Source organism: Gymnogyps californianus, chromosome 20 (assembly GCF_018139145.2).
Source record: "Gymnogyps californianus isolate 813 chromosome 20, ASM1813914v2, whole genome shotgun sequence".
Lineage (NCBI taxonomy): Eukaryota > Metazoa > Chordata > Aves > Accipitriformes > Cathartidae > Gymnogyps > Gymnogyps californianus.
In genome coordinates this window covers 4,575,769-4,599,028 of record NC_059490.1, presented here as the reverse complement: position 1 = coordinate 4,599,028, position 23,260 = coordinate 4,575,769, and the positions used below count along the sequence as shown (strand labels likewise).

Below are 23,260 nucleotides of genomic sequence, written 5' to 3'. Positions count from 1 at the left end.
AACTCCTGCAGGAATAGGAGGGCTGTTCCTGCAGTAAGAGTCTGCCTTATCCAGGTAGTGCCTCGCTCTGCGATGCAAAGCAAGATGCTCAAAGCTGACATTGCTTGAAGGCTTACCTGGGCTGCTTTAGGAATTAAATGCCTCACCATGAAGCGGGATATGCCCCGCAGTTGGTTAGTGTGGCTGGGAATGCGGAGTAGTGACTAAGTGTGTCCTAGAGACAAATCTCAAACCTCTGAGATGGCAGTGGTGCTTGCTGAAGCCGTCTAGCAATATCTGCAGAAGAGTCAGTCCATCGTGGGCAAGGAAACTGTCAGATTTGGCTTTAGTTAATGACGGCCCTTTTTGCCCCTCCACCCCACGGAAGATGACCAGAAGCAGGGTCTTTATGCACAATCTTGGTTTTGAAACCTGCAAACGTATAGCCAGAGAAAGTTGAGATGGCATGGCAGGAAAGAAAAACAGATGCCCTAATTTCAGGATGCAGTTTGCTTGAACTTGCTCTGAACTTTGTAAATACAGGACACCTGACATCGTATTCATTTACAGTATGTTTATTTCTCAGTGCATTACATGAAAGGTCTTTGGTATTTGTGGGTTCTTGAATACTGTTCCCACTCTGCTCTGTAAGAAAATGCTGAATACAAAACATTCCATATACAGTAACAAAACCCATAGCAAATAAAGAGAAATAGATATTTTGAACAATAACATAGCAATATGAAAACAGATAAGTAACCATGCAAGAGGTGGAACAAACAGGTTGTGTTTACAACAAACATTAGAGCCTGCCATAAATGAGTTGATCATGTCAGACGAGCTTTATTCTTGCTCTAAGTTAAGAAATTACACATGATTGCAAGATACTGCGTATGGCTGCCCTATAAAAGACCAAATGGTTGTAAAGCTTATTACAATGAGAGAAGCCGGGACCATTTGCACACATACGAAACACACTGATATAAATAAAAAAATACTGTGTAAAATAACTAGTGGAAAAGTTAACATTTCCTTCTATGGATGGGAATGTGCTTTGTGAACAATTATAGCACCTTTGAATTGCTTGGTTTCAACGCAATCACAGAAACTGCGAGTAGTTTAAACCCCTATACCACCAAACACCAGAATGGAATGTAATCTCAAATAAGACAGAAGCTGTAAACGTGGAGGAGAATGGATTTCCAATAAATTGTATCGAGAAGTAATTCCAGAAGCTGATTGTCTGTTAGAGGCCTTTGTCACAGTGGTCAGGTTCCTCCATTAAAACAGTTCATTGCAGAGACTGGGAGTGAACCCCAGTCCCAGAGCCAAACTCTCAGAAAGCTGCTTGTGAGCCACATGCGCTGCTCCACTGAAAGCAGCCCCAGTCTGTGCTAGCTGCGGAGCTAGATCTGATTTTTATGGCCTGTTCCTGTCAAAGTTGATGGCAAAATTACTGTGGAGTTTGGTGGGAGCAGGTGAGGGCTCTTCTCTCTAGTTTATTCCCATTTCCCTGGGTCGCTATTAATTCTTTACAGTAAGTGCAAATTAGATACTCTGGAGAGAAGCATTCTCCGCCTCCCAGGAGTACCAGATTGCTGGTGAACATCAGGGTGCACAAATTGCAAAGATTTTTGGTTGTGCAATGTGCTGCTGCTGCTTCTGGTTAGCTCAAGGCAAGGAAAATGCGTTACTACTACCAGAACCGATCCAAGTCAAAACTACATTGGAGCTCAAAGAAACATTAAGAATTTCAAAAAAGTCTTAGGGAAAAAAGAAAAGAAAAGAACACACTATGGTATTGCACAGTATGCATGTAAGATAAAGCACTAAACATTTCAATTAAAATATATTTCTAAATGAGCACGCATTCAAAATAAATCCACTTTCTAAGTTACATAGACATGGCAAGATGCATTATATGCCCTGGCTAACATGAATCTTAGTATCCTGCCTAAGATGGAAAATGTGGTTGGAGTGGTTTGCTTAGTCACGAATATCATTAACGTCAGCGTGTGAGGCTGTGTTCACCTTTAAAACATAATTAAACTGGGACTGCACAACAGTGTGGTCCAACCCTTGTGTAAGTACAGAGGAAGGAAACCCCAGCTGAGAGAGAAAGTCCATTTGGTATAACCCTACTGTCACCCAAATTAAAGATACAGTACCGCGTGAGAGAGAGATGTAGCTAAATAAAGCAAGAAGTGTGGGGAGAAAAAAATTACATAGCTCATACAGAAATCTGGAAAAGTCAATAATTAAAATGGTTGCAACCCAAACCTAACCAGTCTTTTGACAATTGACTTGGAAGGATTCATTGAAAATAACTTCCATTAGATTTCCTTTCATCTTGCCAGTAATTTGTTTTAAATAATTTAAAATCCAAAATCCTGGTCAATATGAATGACTTGAAGAGAGCACTCATCAAGCTAATGCAATAGCTTTGAATTCAGGAAGACAAACTTGGAGGAAGAAAAATTTCTCTTTCAATTCAGTGTGAAGGCTCCAAAATGTCAGGGAAGTGAAAATGGCCCTATTGTACTCCCTCTTCCCCAAATTCAACCCTGTAGCTACAGGACCAGTGAAACCAAATTTTGCCATTTCCCTTTTTAAAGACTGCTTGGGTTTTAGTTCCTGAAACTGCCATGAGGAAACTTTCTTCATGTGGCAAGCGACTACAGCTAGCACCAGCCTGCCCAGTGTACACGTTTAGACTGAACTGGGATTTCTCCTCCGCCTTCAGGGCCTGATTTTCCAACACCTACTGGTAGGCATAAGGAGTTCTCTCCTGGAAGCCACCAGCTATGTCTTGTAATCTCCATGTGATCAAGACCAAGACAGTCCCTATTCAACAAAGAGATAATCAAGTACTTCTCAATTCCTACATGGTAATCAGTCTGTAAATGGGGAAACATCTTTTTTCACGTGTTTAATTCCTAAATGGAAAGATTATTCCAGGAATATATCCGTGGCTGCACCACGCTCAGCTGTCCATCAACAGAGCTATTGCCCTCATGGTAGTGAAAGGAGGGACATGGGCTGCTGTACGGCGCTTCAGTCATTCGCTAAGTGTTGGAAGTTGAGCTGTTCGTATTTGTGACTGGTTTTAGGCTGAGAGCTGGCTGCCAGCCTTCTTTAAGACACTGATTTAATTCAGGATCATTTATATACATACTGTCATTAGAGTTAGCACTGGATTTAGAGTTGGTGCTGGATTTGAAACTAAGATGCATTCAAGGAGACTTTATTTCATTCTCCCAAAAGGATTATGAATTCAGGATGACTGCTTGAAGCCAGTAACCTGCTTGACTTGGGCACTTTTACTTGTTTTCTTGTCTTCTGACTATATCATGCTCCAGCTGTAATTCAGAGAACAGGCAGGCAGAGTAATGCTGCAGCCTGAAGCATCAGCTCTTGGCAAAACTCTGCATTCACTTCACATGTTGGAGTCTTATGGAACGAGAGCACCCGATTGTACCTTGCCTTCAACTCCCCAAACTTTTGTAACGCTTTGGGCTTGTTTCTTTGAAATGTCCGAAGGAAAACTTGAGCATACGGAAGTACAACCTGAACTACGTGGGCTGACCGCTGAATGAGCTCCACCACTGGCATTAGCCAGGCAGCGCGAGGATTCAAAAGCAGGGCAAGTAAATGCATTTACTGCAGCCTCCAAGCCAGCTTAAACCAAGGCTGTTTATTATTTAGCTGTACAGCAGTTAAAAGCTTCTGTATGAGGACAAGGTTCTGGTGCTTGCTCAGCATCAATTTACACCATTTCGCCTGTTTTGGGACAGATGGTTGGATTTCTAAAGAACAGGGCCAAATAAAGACATACAGCGAATCCAGTCATCCTGAAGTAGCCTGTAACCTGTTCATTTCTGAAAATACAATGCTCTTCAGAGGAAAGATTTGGATGTTCTGATGTCTCTGTAGGTCTACAATGTTTACTATGTATATGGAAAGTTAATTTAATGTGTGGCTAATGTTGGGCAGGCAGAGCTCCTTCATTTTTTTGACAGAAATATTGTAGCAGTACAGTTTGCCTTTTTCAGATAGCTGTATCTTGCACTAGGAACCAGATAGAATGTGACCAATTTACCTGACTTATGCCAGAAAATGACAAACACAAACTCAGTTTGCTCACTTTCATACTGGGCTGAATTTGAAAACTGTCAGAATGGGGGAGGGATTAAAAAAAAAATAAAAAAAAAATAGTACCATTGGTTCTGTTGATTAGGCTCACCCTTTCTAACCAAAATCACTGTCTACATGAATGACATCAACCTGTCCAATTTGGTTTGCACAGCAGGTGTAGTGATTCATTTGTCACTGAAGGGCAGGTTCAACTTCTTAACCCTGGAGCTGGGACTTCCCCCAAGATAACAAGTTATTGCAAAAAGTAAAATGACTTTGTATTTACCTCCCAGTGCAAGATAAGCTCTTGACAAGACTCTCACTCCTTAGGCTGTGGTTTGCTACTGCACTGTCTCCAGATTCAAATGGCAAGGATTTACTCACAAGATAAAAACAAAACAGTATGAAAACATTTTTCCTTATTGATGTAGGATTAAGAAACTATTGCAAAATATCCTTTTCTGTGGATAGTTATTGCTACTACTTAAATTAATTATCTCTAGATGTATGCACAAGCTGAACAGAATATGGGAAAATTCTTGCACAATTCCAACATATCTCATACAAACTGCTCTATAATGTGACAGAAACAGTCTAATCTCACTGAAGATAGACAGGAAGTCCGTGTTGCCATGAACATTTGCATCAAAAGTCCTTGCTTAGCCAACCACAAATAGAAATAATGCCACTCACATGCAATTAGCAACAAGAAAAGCCAAGATTTTGATGCTAAATTCCAACGAGTAACCTGAATTTTCAGAGTAACAGTTGTAAATGTTCTTTGAATTTTCCAATTTGTTCTTTGCTTAAAAGAAATCCCTGCAGGTGAGAATGCTTTAATGGCCTATGAAAGTGGTATCTTCACCTGGAAGTCAGCATCACGCCACCACATGAAATAAAAGCAGATGCCATCAACTATACCAATGGACAAGGCTAAGGCTTGGCTTTGAGTCTAGACGGGACTGATTGTCTCAGCCAGTTAAGCAGTGCTTTAACTGAGTAACTTTCAAGGGCAGTGGGGAAACAAGGGGAGGATTAAACTCTTGAGACACAGTCAGGAGGTGTCATTTCTGTAGACAGCTTCTGAGGACACCTGCCATCTGGTATTCCAAAGGCAAAACAACAAAATCAAGAAAAATGTTCATAAGACCCTCTCTGAGCTATAGATAAGACATTCCCTGCAATAAGAGCATAGCATTGGCCAGGTAAGGAAACCCAGTTGCCAACACTGCAGCCTCCTACCCACTTCATTTGCACTCTGCAATTAAGCACTGGGATACTGTATCTTTAACTGGTGAAAGGCATGGAAAACACATAGATGCTCCTACTTCATCCGATTGCTTCTCCTTTTGGCTTCACTGTCATCCAGCAGTGAAGAGAGGATCTGGTAGGCCTGTGGCTGCTGCGGTCCTCCACGTTTGATCTTGATGCTGGTTCGCAGAGGGGAGCCTGGGATCACATCTTGTCCAGAGCCTGGCTCAATGGAAGATAAAGAGTCTGTAAGGAGAGAAAGTCACGGGAGAGCGCTATTTAAAAGGGGAGGCTAAGGAAAGGGTAAATGGGCCCTTCTGAATGATACCTCTTCTGGAAGAAGTGTCGTCCCTCCTGTTGTCTTTCCATCCAGCAAGCAATTGTGGCGCTTACTTGTTTGCTGCCATCACACTACTCCTACATTAGGTCTTTTCCCTCCGCTCTGTTTAAGCTCTTTGGGGTAGGTACTCTTACTGCATGTGGCCCAGCAGGTCCTGTTCCCATTTCTAATTCCATTTTTAAAGCGCTGTTCTTTTATTGATTATAAATTTACTCTGGCTATAGCTGCTACTCAGCATTGCCCACAGATTCCTGTTATTGAAGGATGAGGCCAAGTGGTCACTGGGAAGTGATGCTCCTAAGGGTTTAAGTACCATTTCATTCCTTGTAAAGGAGGACATTTTGAGCACTGAAAAGACTGAACGAAAGGATCCACCCTAGGCTACAGCCAAATTAGCAATAAAGCTGGGAATAAATATTAGCTGTCCATTCTCCCAGCATGCGTTATGGTAACACATACCTCCTCTTTCTACAGTGTCCTGCCCTACGAAGCTAAATATAGATTTGACTACGGCCACTCTTCTATTTTCCCAGCAGTCAGCAACAGATGCTGATAACTCGATGCTGCCTCATCATTTTTAATGCCCTAGTTTCTTCTTCCTTTTGCCTTCAGAGATGGACATTTGCTTGTTTCCCTGCCAAGAGCCCAACCTCACAAGCCAGACACCCAGCCTTAGTTTGATCCCACAAGGCAGCATTTCTGTTTCAAGTGAGCGTTTGGCTGCCGGAGGATTTGTGCTGCCTTTGCTGGAAGTAAATACTGCTGGGCTGCTCTCTGCAGTTTGCTAGGCTAGATAATCTCAGACTGCCCTCCCATTGCAGAGAATAGGTTTGTTTGCTGGTGTGTTTTTGCCTTGTTGCTTGGGTGGCTGTGGTTTTGGAAACCGCACTGATTGTGAGCTTTCTTGGGAAAATGAGAGCATGCGATTGGCATTTCTGCGTGGGTCTTGAAAGCTGGGCTGAGTCGGGCTGCCCAGGAACCTGTGGTAAAATCCTTAACACCTACAGTGGGAACATGACCAGATAGTTGGTGCTGGGTGATTTAAACCTGTGTGGTGACTTTCCATGCAGGGAGGTCTGTGCTGAAGGATATTCTGATTTGTTATTTTATGTTTTTTCTGTTGTTTTTTTTTTAACCATATACACATAAAGGGATGAACATAATTGCACAAGGAAAAAATGCCTTACTTTCCAAGTTCTCTTTCTAAACAGTATTTTTGTAGGGCCTAAAGTATGTCTTAAGTTAAAGAATGGAACTATCTCAAAAGCACAGAGTAAAAATATAATTATCTATACTGTTATTGGATAAAAAAGGATAAAAAATAACAAAATATTGTTATTTATATAAAAGTCATACAATATAGGTGTTTAAATATGGCCTTAACTACACTGTACAGTTAAAACCCATCCATTTTTGCTGATGCAGTTACACTGGTATAGAAGTATACATGGGTATAAATAACTCGCCTCCATCCCAAGCAATAACAGAAAATACTTTTATGTCAGTAAAAATGGTTTGCCAAAATGACTGTTTCAAAATAACAGCAGTGCATGCCTTGTTGCTGCTGTATTGCCAAACAGACAACATATAAAATAGATAAACTAGGCAGTTCTGCAGGGGCAAAGTTGCGTGAATCCCCTAGTCCAAGCCCCAGTGCCTATACAAGCTTCCTGAAGAGCTGACATTTTGTTTTATACTAGTATAAATGAAGGTACAAAGTAAAAGATTGTGGAGGGCCAGGCCCTGGGTCCTGTACATACACTGCACTGTGCTTACGGACTGGGTTCCCCTTCCCCTCTTGCCCAGAGAACATACCGGCTGGGCATGGACTGCTGCCTAGGTAATCTAGTGGGCATCTTCCTGGCACCTCCACCATCTCAAAGCAAAGCAGCATAAAAACATCTCTTCTTCCTGCCCTTGGTGTATAAAATCCAATGAAAATATGAAGCAAACTAGGATTAATGCAGAGGTAAGGTCAGGGTGACTGTGGTTAAATCATGGGTTCATGATTCATGATTTCCCGAAAAGCTTAAGCTGTTGCTGCCTGTTGCTTCTGGAAATAGTACTTTGAGCCTCTAAAAGACACATGGCCATTGAACAACGAAGAGCAGTGCTGAGACCCAAGCCAGTTCAGCCATGTAACGGAGCACCATGCACTGACACCGTTTCGGCTTTGAAGTGCCCAGCGGCATTTTCATTTTAGCACTGTGCTGGCTCCAGAAGGAGCTTGGGGGCTCTCGAAGCATGCTGCCTTACTGCACAGTAATAGATGCACTTTAAGTCACTTGCTTAGAAACTGCTGGACATTAGCATTTTCTTAGGCTAAATCAATACCCAAAGGCCACTTCATAACAAAAGTGAACGTCAATCTGAAGGAAGGTGTGAGCAGCTTGCTTTACAAGTGAGGCCAGGCATGAGGTGCCATGTGTCAAGGAGAAAATAAAGAGAAGTGCTATGGGACTCGGTTAAAAAATGCTCATCTCAGTGCCAAGGAACAGGCTTGCTTCTCAGAGGCTGGGATAGTAGATCTAAACAACATTTTGCCTGTACTGTGTTTCTGAAAGGGGAGAAATTGGCACAGCAGCTTTTGGCAGCTGTGAGAGAACTGATCCTCAAGTACCCCAAAGGGAGAAGTCTGATCTGTGATGATCGCACAAGGCCATACTCTGGTTAAGGGAAGAAAACACTCATTAAGGGATGATGCCACACACTGTACCAGTGATGGCAAATAGCCTCAACAGAAAACTTAAAATCTATCTGAACAAAGAACACGTGAGGCTTTCTTTAAATCTGATTGTGAACATAGGTTTTATGTAAGTTATAATCACAAGACGTTCAGGGATCACTGGTTTTCAGGGTAACGTGTAGCACTGTTTGGGCTTTCTCTGCAAAATACAGTGCTACACAAGGCAAGGGCCTCAGTGGTGTTAAAGTCACTTGGAAGACACTATTAACAGGATTAAATGATCTGGCCTAAAGACTTGAATAAGCAGCTCCCTGGGAAGCTGGTAGATGATCTGTGCCACATGGCTTGAGCTGCTGCTCGTGACTTGGCTTTCTGAATTGTAATAAAAATTATTGTGGGGGTCATTTCACCTGCTACTGTAAAGCCAGAGTAACTAGTGCAGTTGGTGGAAGCTCTAGGTCCTGAACAGTTCTAAGCATCCTTTAAGTCACGTTGGGTACCTAGTTTTGAAAACCCGGCTTAAATAGATACTAGACAGAGAGTTTAGGAGACTGGGAGGATGTTTAACCATCAAGCAGCTGCCTGAACAGAGCCCCCATTTGTCAAGAAGAGAACCTTAGCGACGCTTACCATGAATTCCTATCATGTGCTCAAGAATTAATACCCTCTCAGCTAAAATCTTCAGAGCTTCTCGAAGTTGTTGAACACCTTCCCCCTGCAAGAAGGAAAAAAACCCTGACATTGGTATATGTTGCAGAATAGGCTTCATGTTCATAATGTTGCCTCCATAACGCCAAACTATGCAGTGTGAATGTTTAAAAAAGAAAAAACGTAAAAGGGGAGATAAGCTGCAAGGGTTGAGTAGGAATGCAGGAGAAATCCCTTTTTAAAGAAAAACTCTCAGTTATACCCCATGTTTGCAGAGTCTCTGACCCAAAGCCAAGCCTTTCAGTTTGGTTTCTGCTTCTGCAGTGGGCCAAACCCAGGGTGTATATTCCTGTCAAACCTTTATAATGTGCAGCTTATGTTAACAACTATGCTGAACTACCTGGAGAACAGGTTTTGCCCTCATCTGACATTTACTCTGAACATCAGTGATTTACCTCGGCTTTCTCTTTGTTGGTACACCAGAAACTGGGACATGTGGCTAGCACCATCTTGTTGCTCCCTTATAAACTGGAACAGTGGTGTGCAAGCCCACCCTGATGGGCTTCACGCTGCCTCTCACAGAGCTCCTAGCTGGGCCACATGCTGCCTGAAGCCTCTCCACATACTTTCAGGTACACTCAGGCTGTAGTTTGTTGCCCCCGTTGCCTTAGATGTGGGCTTGAAGGGACAGATAGATGTTGGGAAGTATTTTAGGGTGGAAGAGCAGATATGTGAGAACTCCAACTCCCTCTGCACATGCAGTTTCATCTCCTCTGGGAGTCTGTCCCTGAGCACGTGGGAGGGACAGTGGGGGAGTAATTCCCTACCTTGTAGCAGCTCTGTGTGACAGAACAACCACTGGGGACTGAGGAGGTGTTCAGAGAGCACGGTGAGAAGGGCAGTTGACAACACGGCCAAGGAAACCTCAAAGACCAGGATTTCTAGCATGTATTAAGATCAAACCCAAGGTTCAGATCATCTCTTGCTCTGCACATTTAACTGTGGACATGACCCTTGCCTTCCACAAAGCAGCCTGCCAAAGGGAACAGGGTTCAAGCACAGTAAAGAGACAAAAAGGAAAGTAAAACAACAGTAGAAATACATGCTTACATCAGCACCTTTGTCACCTTCCTCACCCTTCTTGCCTGGTTCACCCTAAAACAGACAAGAAACGGAAATTTGTTTTCATGAGACTGAGGACCCTGCCCAGGATCACTTGCATCCCTTCCCTCCAAAGGAACAAATTAAAGGCAGAAGCGTTTCACCAGCAGAAAACAAACTGACTCGCTGGCACTTCACGCCAAGGGCCAAAGTGCTCTCGTGAGCTCTGTCCTGGCTCCCACCAGCTTCCCAGGACATCATCACCATTTCTAACACTGACGAACTTGGCCAGGAGTGGCCAAGCTGCCAGAGGGGCTGGCTGCCATGGCCTGGGCCCACAACAAGACTATATACATCTCATGAAGATCTCAATGAGCAATGCTTTTATCTCACACTGAGATAAAAATACTGTTCCCTTCCCCCAAACATGCGCATGTTCATCTTTGATTTAGGACATAAAATCCTCCATTCTGCTTTCATTAATTAGTCACATCACTTTCTGCCTCTGAAGATGCTCATTAAGCTTTTCTTGAACAAAGATCCCTATGTGCTGTGAACATTGGTCTGATGTTCCCCCCCTAACCAGGAAGTTCATGCATTTCTCAAAGAACAGATGACATGGAGAGATTAAACCACAAGCTAAACATAAAACAAGGGAAAGAGCTAACAAACTGGTGAATAAAATAGAGTGGAAATGCCTGGGCTCCTCAAACTTGTTGGACATCTCTGAGATACTTGCAAAGCAGGGGTGGGGGTGGGAGGAAGGACTGAAGAAAAGGTTGTGTGAATCGTACGAAACGATAAGGTGGAATTAAGGAAGAGAGAAGAGAAACCTCCCAGAGGACCCAGGACCTCTCTGGATGCTGCCAGCCAAAAACACCCAACGTGCTCCACTAGCTCACTTTCAGCCAACCTTCATCTCCACCGATTTGTTTGCACCCTAGCCATACGTGCCAGTGCAGACATCTCCTGTGTGCATCTGTTCAGGTATTGCCAAGAAATCATTTGGAGACATCTCTTAATCTCATTAAAGGCTTTCCAGCTCAGCTTGGCAGACCAAGGTGTAAGAGGGAGTTGAGAGCAGCTGATGCACTTTGAGTTGTTTAACAGTGCCCACCTTTGGGCTCTGCTAGAGCCAGGAACCTCATGGTGCAGGGAGGGGGCTTCTGTCTGCCAAGGTTTGGCTAGAGGGGCTCTGCAAGCAAAGCACATCTCCTCTGTTGGCCCTGACGCCTTCCTGATCATGGCATTTCAGCGCTATGCTTAACATGTAGGAAGACTATGTTTCATTTGCAGAGGAATACGTTAAGGTGTGGTTGCCTATCGAACAAGTGTCTAAGCTGGAGACAGTTGACCTAAGCATTGCATCTGAGCGAGCTGGTTGAACCAGCTGCAGTCCAGCTAGGTGGTACGTACGGTGCCAGGCAGGCACCAAACCCATCTGAGTCTTGCACACACCCGCAAGTACATCACTTACAGGAAATCCCTTAATGCCCCTCTCTCCAGTCAGACCTGCTTGCCCCTGTTGGAAATAAAGTAAGTGTCATTAGGAGATACTTTTCCATTTGACAAGAACATAGTGTAATTTTTACTAGTGGAATTAAGATGGCTTAATGAAAAACCGTACACTTGGGATAATATGAAAAAAATTCCTCTCCCTTGACATTATCACTTAGAGACAGCAAAAGCGGGTCATGGTTTTCTGTCAAGTATCAGCTCCAAATCCCTTCACACTTTGGAGAAGTTTGGTTCCATACAGAGCTACTCAGCTCACTACCCTCTCAGTAAGACGATTAGCAATTTTTTGAACTTTACAGCAGTCAGTTACATTATGCCAGGAAGGAATTTGGCTGGAGATTTGTTTCTTACAAAGATACCGCATTCTTCTCTAGTAAAACTGATGGGCTGATGCTGCCCCAGACAGCAAACAGAGCCCAGGACTCCCACAGAGCACTGATTTAATCTGCCTCCTGCTCCACACACACATCCCTGCGTTAACCCCAGCAGCTACTGATCAGAACACACGTACAATATTTTGGTCGGTTCGTTTCTTTTTCCTGCTGTGCTAATTTTCACATTGTTCTCAGTGGAGGTTTTTGGTTTTGGTTTTTTTTTGTTTTTTTTTTTTTTTTAAAAACAGAAACATTTTGAAATGGTACGTGTTGGTTTGGGGTGGAACGAAATGCCATTGAACTGAGCATCTTTTTTCCCTCTGTTTTCCTCCGCAGCGTTGGTTTCCCACCCTGGAGCATGCTGGGGCAGGGCAGAATCCCTGACCAGGAGAACAGCTATAGATTATTTAATGAGAAAGCAGGAACTTGGGAAGGAGGCGGCAAAATTTAAAAGCAGCTTTAGAAATCCACTGATGAAACAGCCACATATGTAACCTGGCTCTTCTCCCCTAGACATACACAGAAACAAACCCATCCTTTTTTCCCCAAGAAAACTACCTAGCTGGTGGCGGCTTTTTGTAGTATTTGCCAGAAAGAGAGAGCTGCTTTGTTTTTGTGTCCATCAAACTGCTGCTTTGTATAAAACCAATGGGCCTTGGGCATCTACAAAACATTACTACGGAGAGCTGCACAGTGCTCGGTGAGCAGCTAGCCAGCACTAGACAAAGGCCTGTATCGACGCAAAGAGCGCTGGGAGGAAGGCCCAATTTGTCAGGTGCTCTGAGCATCTTCAAAGGGAAATACTTGGATTCTGCACTGGAGGGAGTAAGGCCTGTGAAAAAGCGCAGGCAAGCGGCAAATCACGGAGAGGAGACATAACAACGCGCTCAAAATACATAAACAGACTGTTCTCTGTGTCCAGGGGGAACAGGAAAGGATGTTGTCAGCTTAAAGGGGATCAAAGGATATTTAGGCTGGATGTTAGAACTATCTTTTATCCCAGGCCCTCACTAGCTGTACCTCTGAAGACTGCCTGGAGATGATGTGGTCTATCCCTCACTGGCACTGTTTAAGAATATGATGAACAGAGGCTGATCGTGAGCAGCACACGTATAGATGTGCCATCCAGGGGATGCGCTCAGACTGCTTCAGGTCTCTTCTACATCTGTTCTCTCTGAGATTAAGCAGGAAGAATGTATAATAACATTTTCTAGAAACTCAATACATATTGTAAACCCTCCTCTGCTTTTCTTTGCAGCTGCACAGCTCCTCCGCTCTGTGTAAAGCTAGCTCTAATTTGTATCCACCAAACCCAAAATTGCAGCATGTAGTTGTCAAAACCAGCATTCAAATCCACACTCACAAAAGACAAAAAGCACACAGAGCATCCTACAGAAATTCTGCCAGAAAAAGCAATCGGCTTCACTTTCCGTGCTAACAGAGGAAGGACAGGAAACGGAATTTATTTTTTCTATTTAGCAAGACATTCTGATATTTAAAAATCTTATTTGTCCCAAACCTAGAAGGAAAGTTACCATTCTGAATATCTAACAAGGAGGGAACAAAACCAAAGTCTAAAGGATTTGTCTGTACTGAATGGACACAGTGCAACAAAGCTTTTGTTTCAAAATAAGTCTAGTCTTAGCAACATGGCCAACCACAAACTAAAGGAAAATGTTAAATGAATCATTGACAAAGAGCTCTTATCAGTTTCCTGGATGGAAACTTGACACTTTGCCATATACCATGCCTTTTTTTTTTTTTTAAACTGATAATTAACATTTAATGGCGATGAGCTGTAGTTGGTAACCTGTGCTGAAATCTCATCAGTTAAGGTTTTGCTCTCTATCAGAATCTTAAATTCTAGTCCCAGAAATGCATCAGTCTCTAATCTATTAGTAAAGTCAATACATGCCCACAGTGGCTGATCTGCACAAGGAAACTGTTATAAAAAAATTCTAACAGTCACTTAAAATGGTCTCTAACTTTCAGGGAGCTGCAAGTGATTTCATATGTAAGAACAGGGACTAAGCACCCAAAACAGTATGCAAAGATGCTAAAATAAAACGGAGCGTTTTAAAAGCATATGTGCTCCATGCTCAGATATCCCCTGCTCCTTGGCATGAAGTGCCTCAGGAGGGAATAAAACAAACCACCTGGACTTGCTCTCCTTGCACACAGTCTGGACAGAGGAACATAGTTTAAGTAAGTCTGTTGCTGGTTATTCTCATGAATTTGGGAAGTCATCAAATTGGAGTTAAGCAATTTGCATCTGTCTGTCTTTCAGACATCCCTTTGTCTTTTGGATTGGAAGAGTGAGCAGAAATGAAGAAGAGGAGATGCTGTCATATGGGGGAAGCACGTCATCTACAGCCACCCATTTACAGGTGGGGACCTCCACGTTCACCTCCATCTATGTGATGGTAAAAGTGGCACTTGGAAGAAAAGGGAACTTGTTTCCTACAGCTGTGGCACAAGGCTGTGTCGATGCAGCCACCACTGCAGACATCCATCATTTTAGAGGTACCAACCAATGTTTTTCTCCTTATCTTTCTTCCTTTCTTTGATTCTGCTCCACACTAGGGTCTTAGTAATTGTCCACAGTCCATCTGTGCCCACTTCCACATTTTGCAGATCTAATTGCTGAATGATCCTCCACCACGTACTACATTCTTAAATGACTTGTGCTCCTGGTGTCTCTCAGAGGAGATTTCAAAGACCATGGCCTTTTGGAGAGTAAGCTGAACAGAAGCAGCTGAAGGCCTAAATGCCACTTTGAAACCCTTCCCGGTGCTTGAATGCTGGACTGGAAATCTGACACATTTATATCCTTGTTAGATTTTTCTGTGGTATTTCCTAAACTTCACCAGTTTGGAAATAACATTCAAAGAGCCCTGCTTTCTATGCTTAATTATTAGCACTTGACAACCCATCAAGGACTGAGGTATAGCACATAAACATATTAAGAACATGATTTCAATATTCCAAATATATTAAGAACATCATTTGACCTGGGGAATGGCTTTGGTTCAGGAAAAGTCTGATGAGCTTTTACTGCCTTATTGCCACAGAAGGAAGAGTTCAGTTAGACCACTCAAAATACTCCACGCTAAAGAGCTTTGGTTGGTGAAAGAAAGTTGGTCTCCACAAGCCTTTATATACTTTGTATTTGCTACCTGAATCTCTTTAGGGAATACCAGACTTTGCAAGCAATTCAACCCTTTATCTGTACAGTAAACCCTCATCTTGGTTCTTGCAGAAGACCTAGCAACTCTGCATTTAAAATTGTTCATGGCTGTAGTCCCACAGAATTTGAAAGACCTATGCTGTATATAATTTCTGAGGCATCACCCTAGATGTTGCTGGGAATCTCTCTGTGTATGTAAAACCTTACTCTCTCTCCTCGGTCTCCTTTGGAGCCTTTTGGCCCGGGTTGTCCTGGAGAGCCCGGTAAGCCCTAGAAGAGATGCAGAACAAGAAGGAATTAATTTCTACTGCGCATACTTTGTATAGGTGTAATGAATAAATTTCCCAGTGATCCTCAGCTCCTGAAAACCTCATACACCCATTAAGTAATCGGGCTGGATACTCTTTTACCCTCAAGTAACAACAATGGAAGCTCTGTTTGCCGATATCCTGAGCCCTATATAATTTCTGCATATCCCCCTATTTGGGTCTTTCAGTGCACTGCAGGCTACTGATGTAACATTTTTAAGGGGTTAGTATGACAGGATAGTTCTTGTTCTTCGTTACCAAGAAGAAATTAATATACAGATAGTATGGTTAGCTTAAAAATCCCCACTACTTTCCCCCTCTTCATAATTGCCTCAGTGGGTGGCATGAGTAAGCATACATACCTGAAAATTAATTGGATTGTGCAGTGGAAATTATTTTGAAGCTATTCACTCACCCTGATAAACAATTTTCAAATTAAGCCCAATCTCTACTAATAATTTTGCTCCCTGGGTTGAATAAATCTATAAAAGTCACCAACGGATAAGAAGGGCATAGTCTCCAGATTTCTACTAATTGAACTGCTTTGCAGAAATTGATCCAAATTCTTAACTTATCCACCCAGCGAAGCCACAGCTATAAACCAGACAGGGAGAGAACAATATTGTTTGTTTACATTCAGCATGTCAGCTCCACACGACCATCTGCAAGATGCTTTTTTCCACCTCAAGTGACTTGCACATCGCCTTGGAGACTGCAGCAAATGAGACTACTGCTCCACTCCAGACTGCTGGTGATTTAAGCCAACCTGCTTAACAACCACCCCCCGAAACCCCCACCCCTCAGCATCCAGAGAAATGGGCTTTCGAGGCATAGCTGCGAGGAGCCTCAACGTCTGGTTAAGTGGCCCAACAAGACTGGACATAAGTGTTTTACGGTCTGAAGGAGGAGCATTCTCCCAGTTTCAGCTGGGAGGCAGCAATGCTCACCATTAACAAGTTGCTCCTTGCCTGCCGTCAGCCCCACCAGCTCACCACCAAGCCGCACAGCGACCTGGCCTCCACCTTAGCTACATCTCCCCTGGGCCCACAAAAGATTCAGAAACTCAGGCCTAGTTTAGGAGGTTAACTACGGCTGCCAAACGAGGTAGGGCACAAACCAGACTTGGCCCTACATCAGACATGCAGCATGAACAAAGCTTAAGCGTCCATAAGCATCCTTTGCTCTTGACGGCTCTCAACAGTGACTTTCAGTGCGCATGGGGACGCTCAAGAACACTGAATTCCACAAATCTGTTGTAAAAAATAAAAGATATATAATGTGTGCTGCATGTGAAAAAGCCAGACTCTACTACAGAACCTATTTATGAATTGTGAATTACCTTATATTTAATCGCGTTAAACTGCATCTGTCATTTTGCTGCCAAATTTCCCACTGTGTTCATATCTATCTGGAGTTTCTCATTGTTCTCCAGAGCATTCACTAATTGAAATGATTCTGCTACACCGGCAAACTTTCACTGACCTGTTGTCCGTTGCTTCTTCAAAGTGATTAATAAATACATAGTAAAAATCTCCTTTCTCTATTTCTAGGAATTCCAAACTTCCTCTTATCAGGATCTGAGTTACATCCCTCTGCTAAGTTACTTAGCCTTTCTCTCTCTCTCTGTGCTCTTCAGTCACTTTCCTCTCTTTAGTCATGTTAGATTCCTTTGAAATATTTGATGTTACTGGTTTACCTCCACATTGAGTAATACTCTTCCCAAAACTGGAGTCCCTTTGTATCAGCCAACCGCAATTTTGAGTAGTTTGGCAGTTCGCTGTTCATCATGACTTCACTTCTTTCCATTTAACCAGCTTTTTCCATCCATGTGAGTACTTTGCCCTTCTTCTACCATAAATTCTTTTGAGTGAGTTTACCACACTCCATTATTATCTCCCTCCTCCACAATTTTTTTATCGATAAATAATCAAACGGATGGGAATTAGTGATATTTTTCTTTAATAGAAAGTGCTATTTCTGAAAAAGTAGGCTTAACAAATTCACTTTGGTGAACTGGTGAATTCCCATTGATGCATTTTTGTTCTTTTCCACAGGAAATGCAGTATTTTTCTAGCACTGTGTTAGTAAAGTCCATGTCAGATCCTTTGCATCAACTCAGGCCACAGTGAAATGTTTTGACACAGCAACAGCAAGATGTGTTGTTATGATTAAGGGAAAATCTGGAAAGCACAACCACTTCAACCTCTCAACACAATTCAGAACGAAAAAAGGTATTAAAATCACAGAATTTCATGGGGAACAAAACATCAGATCTAAGGCTTATAAAGTACTCTCTTTCTTTGTGCAATGAGAAGATGTTCCACACCCCCGACTCTGCCCCTCAGCCCCAAAGCCCTAAAGTGCCTTACTTGTGATCCAGGGACTCCGATAGGTCCTGGTGGGCCTTTGGGTCCTGATGCACCCGGTGGTCCTGGTGGGAATCATCATTTGAGACAATTTTAAGGAGATTTAGAAGGACGGACCCTAAATTCCAAACATACGCACTTCCTTTCATTGTTCTGCTTAGTCTCTCCATAGGTAAGAGCTGTTCATCGATCACAGGACTACAGCATAAGTGCTTCATCACACACTGGATTATTGGACACCCACATCCTGATATAATATATCCCTATGCCCTAGGGAAGATGTTAGAGCTCTGGGAGGCAAAAAAGGTGAAGATGGCAGGAAGGATGTCAGTAACATGCTGCATTTCCATTGTTTAAAATGACAACTTTTGAGAAAACTTAAACTAGATCCATGAAACAGCTACATCAGAGCAAGATACTACAGTTGCTGTTTCTGAAACAGAGTCTTGTAGGTGGCAAGGAAAGCCCACAAGCCTGCTACGGTCTGTCTCTCTAGTGTCATCAGAAAGTTGACGATGAACATGAAGGAGACAGGGTTTGGACACAGCCTGCATGAGAGGCTGACTGTGGCAAAGCAAAGCTCTCTCTTGTTCTTTGCTCACTCCAGTGGCAATAAAGTCTTTAAAGTCTGTACCACAGAAGAGCCTGCTTCCAGGACGAGTTAAACACTGTCTAAACAGGTCACCTTGTTTTACACAGTCACTTAACAGATTCATTCCTTTTGGAAAAATAATTATATCTCAACAGTAGCTGTTAAATTATACCTGCCAATGGAAGACAGGATATTTGCTTAGTCTGAACTTAGCAATACTCCTCTCTGCTTTAGTTGTCACAACCCTTGAGATGAAACAATGTGGACATTATACACACGGTACAGCTGAATCAGCCTCAATCATTAATGCACCATACAAATGCTTAAGTCAAAGAATAAAGAAATTGAAGGATAAATGAAAGGCCCTCATAATGAAAGGAAAAGCCTTTTCTGCAACTAATGGGAGTGCACTCCTAAACATGCATCATACAGGGAAGTGCTGATGTTTGCAGGGATACTATCATTTAAGTGACCCATCAGCACAGAGAAAAAGACAACTTGCCACTGAATTTTCACCCCAGATTCTGATTTCAGTTATACTGGTGAAAATCTGGAATAGCTCAAACCAGCTCCAAAGTCTGCAAAGTCTGCACACACATCACAGAGCAGCTGGCCAGATCCTGCTCAGTGGAGCTCTACAGCAACGGGACAGGATTGCGGCAGCGGTGAGAATAACTCCGGTCTAATAAAGAAATTCATTGGACAACCCATTCTTAAAGACAGTCTTTAATTATTCTGTTCTCAAGATGTGTCCTGCCAAAGGTAAAATCTGCCACTATCAACAGACAAGAAACCTGGTTACTTCTTGCCACCCTTCCCACTCCTGGACCCACTGCTCTACTGCCCTTCCAATGAGGACCACTTCTTTCCCTGCAGGCATCCCACAGACCACTCCAGTCTCCATCAGAAATTTCTTTTGCTCATCTTCCCCATCGTTACAGGTTTGCAGCTCAACTGAGTTTATTACCTGGTGGCCCAACAGGGCCTGGGGCTCCCCGTGGTCCTGGCAGGCCAGCCATGATGGTGTCTATGACGGTGGAGGCCAGCTGGGGTTCTCCATCTGTGTTAAAGAGCAGAGCAGTTAGCGTCCCTGCAGCAAGAGCTGCCCAGTCCCAGCAGGCAGGACTTCTCTCCAAAATCCTTTGGCACTTGTTGCTGGCCAAGGGCAGGCAGTGCTTCAGGATGCAAAATTTGGGCTCCTGGAGCAATTGCCCTTTGCTCTCTAAGGACACAGGCTGCATTCCCCAGACCTGCAGAGCTGCTCATCCCACCTCTGATAACCCCAGAAAAGTTGTCCTTTCTGTCAAAAAATTGGTGTTCCTGCACTACCTTTGAATACCAAAAGCAGATTAAGAGTAGCTCTGCACTGTACAGCAATAACTGACCCAAAATTTGCCATCTCCAAGACACATCTGGCTACCTGAGAAATCAAACGTGGATCTGGAGCTCCCTCCTGTCTGGCATCAGTGAACTGCTGAGCCAATCTGGCAGTCCAGCATATCCCCACCAACCCAGCAAGCTCACCTTGCCATCAAGGTGGTGGTGGTGGGAGATATCCTGAGGTCTGAGGATACAGGAAAGCCCGGGGAGGGGGTGTGCTCTGCCCCCTCCACATACTCAGGAAACTCGCTTGCCATTTAGGATTGCTTTAGGTGTTCAACTGGCCAGCTTGGGCAGGTCCACTAAGTTCTGGGAAATGGATGGAAATGGGAGTGCAGCAGGGAGGGGAAAGGCATCAGCAGGAATTGGAGGAATTTTGTGCTTTTGCACATCTTTCTCAGTCCTCTCCTGTTAGGAATAAAAATCAGCAGCCTGTAGCTGCCCCCATCTTCCCTCATACTTGAACCAACAGGCTCACCACTTCAGCTGGTGACTGAATAGAAAAAACACAACTACATATAAGAAAAAGCAACCCTTATTATTTTTTTGCAATTCCAAAACCATATTCAACAACCCTATTCCCTACGGACCTGTACTGTAGCATACTAGCAGTCTGGAGGGGGGGGTACCTGTATGGCAGAATCTTTCATCTGAACATCCCACAATGCTATTTGACAGTTGTGGAAACCTAGGGGAAAAAATTCCATGACTGACCAAGACACGAAGATCACAAAGCAAGGAAGGGAACCCCCATGTCCTGATGCCGCTAAGATTTGAAATCCACTGTCCTGACCAGTGCTGTAGGACCAACTGCGTATTTCCTGTTGCATTTCACCTAGATGAAGATGTTGGCTCCTGGTCATTGGGATAGTAAACCCTCTGAAAAGTCCACATTTTCCATAGCTGGAGACCACCATGCAGGAATAATGTCCATCTCCTCCTGCCCATGACCTCAAACTTTCTCACGTTTCCTTTCACCCATCCCTTTAACTCATCACAGTAGAATTCAGCGGAACCCTTTGCCGGTGTAAAAGACTGCAAATGTCTCGCTGCTATATTGATGTAAATATCAAGTGACACCAGGAAGATCAGAAGGGTGTTTGTTTACTCTGCAGAGTCCAGTCCAAAGGACATAAGGTGAAATCTCCAGAAATGTTAGCAGACACATTATGGAGCCTTTTCAACTTCTGAAGCATTGGCAATGATAGAGAGGACTTTCAAGCTAGTTGTTTGAAAGCAGTTCCTAGGGAAAACTGTGAAATCTCTTTAACTGCCAAGGATGACAGTATATCTCTGCAATGCCTTCCTGGCAGGAAAACAGCACAAGATCTAACCCAGATCCCTCTGAGAACCAAATTTCGTGCCTAAAGCCTGAATGCAAGCAGGTATTTCTTTGACTATTGTTTCTAGCCCCATCCATCTTCCCTTCTTCAAAACCCTGAAACAAAACAACTGGGACTGTTTTCATGTTCAGAAGGAAAGGTACCCAAGTGAAATGTGTAATCCAATTAATTTGAGTTTTATTTGACCATGTCAAAATCCATCACGGCTTGGGAGTAAGATGAAATTGGGAAATGAGCATCGAACAGCAGTGAAGGCATTAACAATTGCAGAGCCTTTTGTTTTTAAAGAACAAGTGGTCAACAAAATCAAATGCACATCCACTGAGAGGGGGAGAGGATGGGCTGCAAAGAACCAGGATTTAATTACTGCTGGAAGTAAGCCAGGGATAAAGATTTGGGTTACAAAACATTCCTGCTAAATGGTACATTATTCTGATGACAGAGTTACTCCCACAAATCCACCTATCCTGACATTTGACTCAAAGTTATTTATGAAAGGCAATTCCATAGAAGAGAGCTCTGCTCAACAGCCCTTGAGCTCAGTAGCTCCTGATTTGGCCTCTGCAGCATACGAGTATGGACATGCATGAAATCTAGAGTGGCTCCTTCCTCAGCTGCCTGGCCAAACTCACTCAGATCAAGGTTTCCTTCCAGGATGAGCTCTGAATGAAACACACTGTGAATGAAATGGGATTGAAGTGTGTTAAAACACAACCCTCACATTTTGTAAGGGACCCTCTCCATATTCCCATAAAGCAGCAGGAAGAACTCATATCTCCTTATAAACTCCCTTCTTATAAACAGGAGGACATTCTGGAGCTCACTGCAGCTGGAGGTTGTTATAGCAGCCACAAAATAGCTCCAGCAACAAATGGTAGCAGGAATCTTCCCTTCTCAGCCATCTCCTGCACTGACCCAGGCTCTGCTGGGCTCAAAGGCTGGATTTTGTTTCAGTGCTGCTGCGTATACCAAAGCAGAAGGCAGACAACTGTCTGCCTCATTTGAGAAGACCTTGATACACAATTTGCTCCAGGAGGTTTCCAACTCCTAGCGAAGACAAGAGGAAGAGCACAACCAGTCTGACCTGGGCAGACAGGAGCACCTATGTTCTCTGGAAGAGAGCACAAACATCCTGCAAAGGGGAAACCTGAAACAACACAGAAATGTCCTGAACGAGGCAGCGAAACTTGTCCAGCCAGAGTGGCAAGGCATCTCAGAGGCACAGGCATAAAGAGCTTTGAAAGCGATCGGTATGGTTTTCTAAATCAAATGCCATTCCCTTCCTCCTCTCCTTCCCCTTCACTTCCTCTGCTCTGTTCTCCCTTCCTCAGGAAGGGCTACGCATGGCAGCAGGCACTTGGATGTCACTTCGCAAATCTCAGTTCTTTTTCACCAATGACATGCTGGGCACACAAGGCAAGCCTGCTGTGCCTCTGTTTCCCCTTGCTCTCCCTACAAAATAGGTTAATGTTATCTCGTGTCCTTTGCAAACTGAAATCTTTGAGATGTAAGAAAACACAGCCCTCAACAGAGTGAAAGTTGTGTTCTTTTCTCTTTTCCCTAAAAATTGTCTTAGCTTTAGCACGAGAAAGAGGACTGAGCTGACTCTAGACCACATACCTAATCCACTCATGTTTAAGTGGCAGAGAAAGCAAGCGATCCTTGTAGCAGCAGCCTCAGCAGCGGGGTATGGCAGTTTAGCTTCTGGCCTATGTCTAATGTTTCTAAGGGATAAATTCCCCCGTTATAGGCTTGATTTGTTGAGACAGGATGGAAATGAAGTAATCCTGCCTTAATTTCTTTCTGCTACCTGATCTGGAGGGAGACAACTGGGACCAATTTCTTTACCACAGCACAGTGAAACTGTGAGAAAATATTTGTCTCCCCATTTTTGGCTTCTGCCTGCTGATAAACATTGCCAACAGGAACTTGTTGCGATTAATAAAGGCACATGCATTAACCATGTTCAGGCGGAACCAAACATTGTACTACTACTAATAATCTGATACAGCTTTCTCACATCTCTGCGGGTGCACATGCCCATTACCAGGAA

At 43.4% G+C, this 23,260-nt stretch overlaps 1 protein-coding gene across 6 annotated transcripts in view; it reads right to left on the bottom strand.

The window, feature by feature from the left end:
- Positions 1 to 544: 544 nt before the first annotated feature.
- COL26A1 (collagen type XXVI alpha 1 chain) overlaps positions 545 to 23,260 on the bottom strand; it is a 183,850-nt gene continuing 161,134 nt past the window's right edge. For 4 of the 6 annotated variants that reach the window (XM_050908840.1, XM_050908843.1, XM_050908841.1 and 1 more), the window contains 7 exons: positions 19,452 to 19,544; positions 17,896 to 17,957; positions 15,426 to 15,488; positions 11,617 to 11,661; positions 10,149 to 10,193; positions 9,021 to 9,105; positions 545 to 5,610 (listed from right to left, as the gene is read on the bottom strand). In XM_050908840.1, the coding sequence (XP_050764797.1) occupies positions 5,438 to 5,610; positions 9,021 to 9,105; positions 10,149 to 10,193; positions 11,617 to 11,661; positions 15,426 to 15,488; positions 17,896 to 17,957; positions 19,452 to 19,544 (566 nt within the window). In that variant the 3' untranslated portion in view covers positions 545 to 5,437. The remainder of the gene's footprint in view (positions 5,611 to 9,020; positions 9,106 to 10,148; positions 10,194 to 11,616; positions 11,662 to 15,425; positions 15,489 to 17,895; positions 17,958 to 19,451; positions 19,545 to 23,260) is intronic. The other 2 variants (XM_050908842.1, XM_050908844.1) reach the window with 2 other exon arrangements.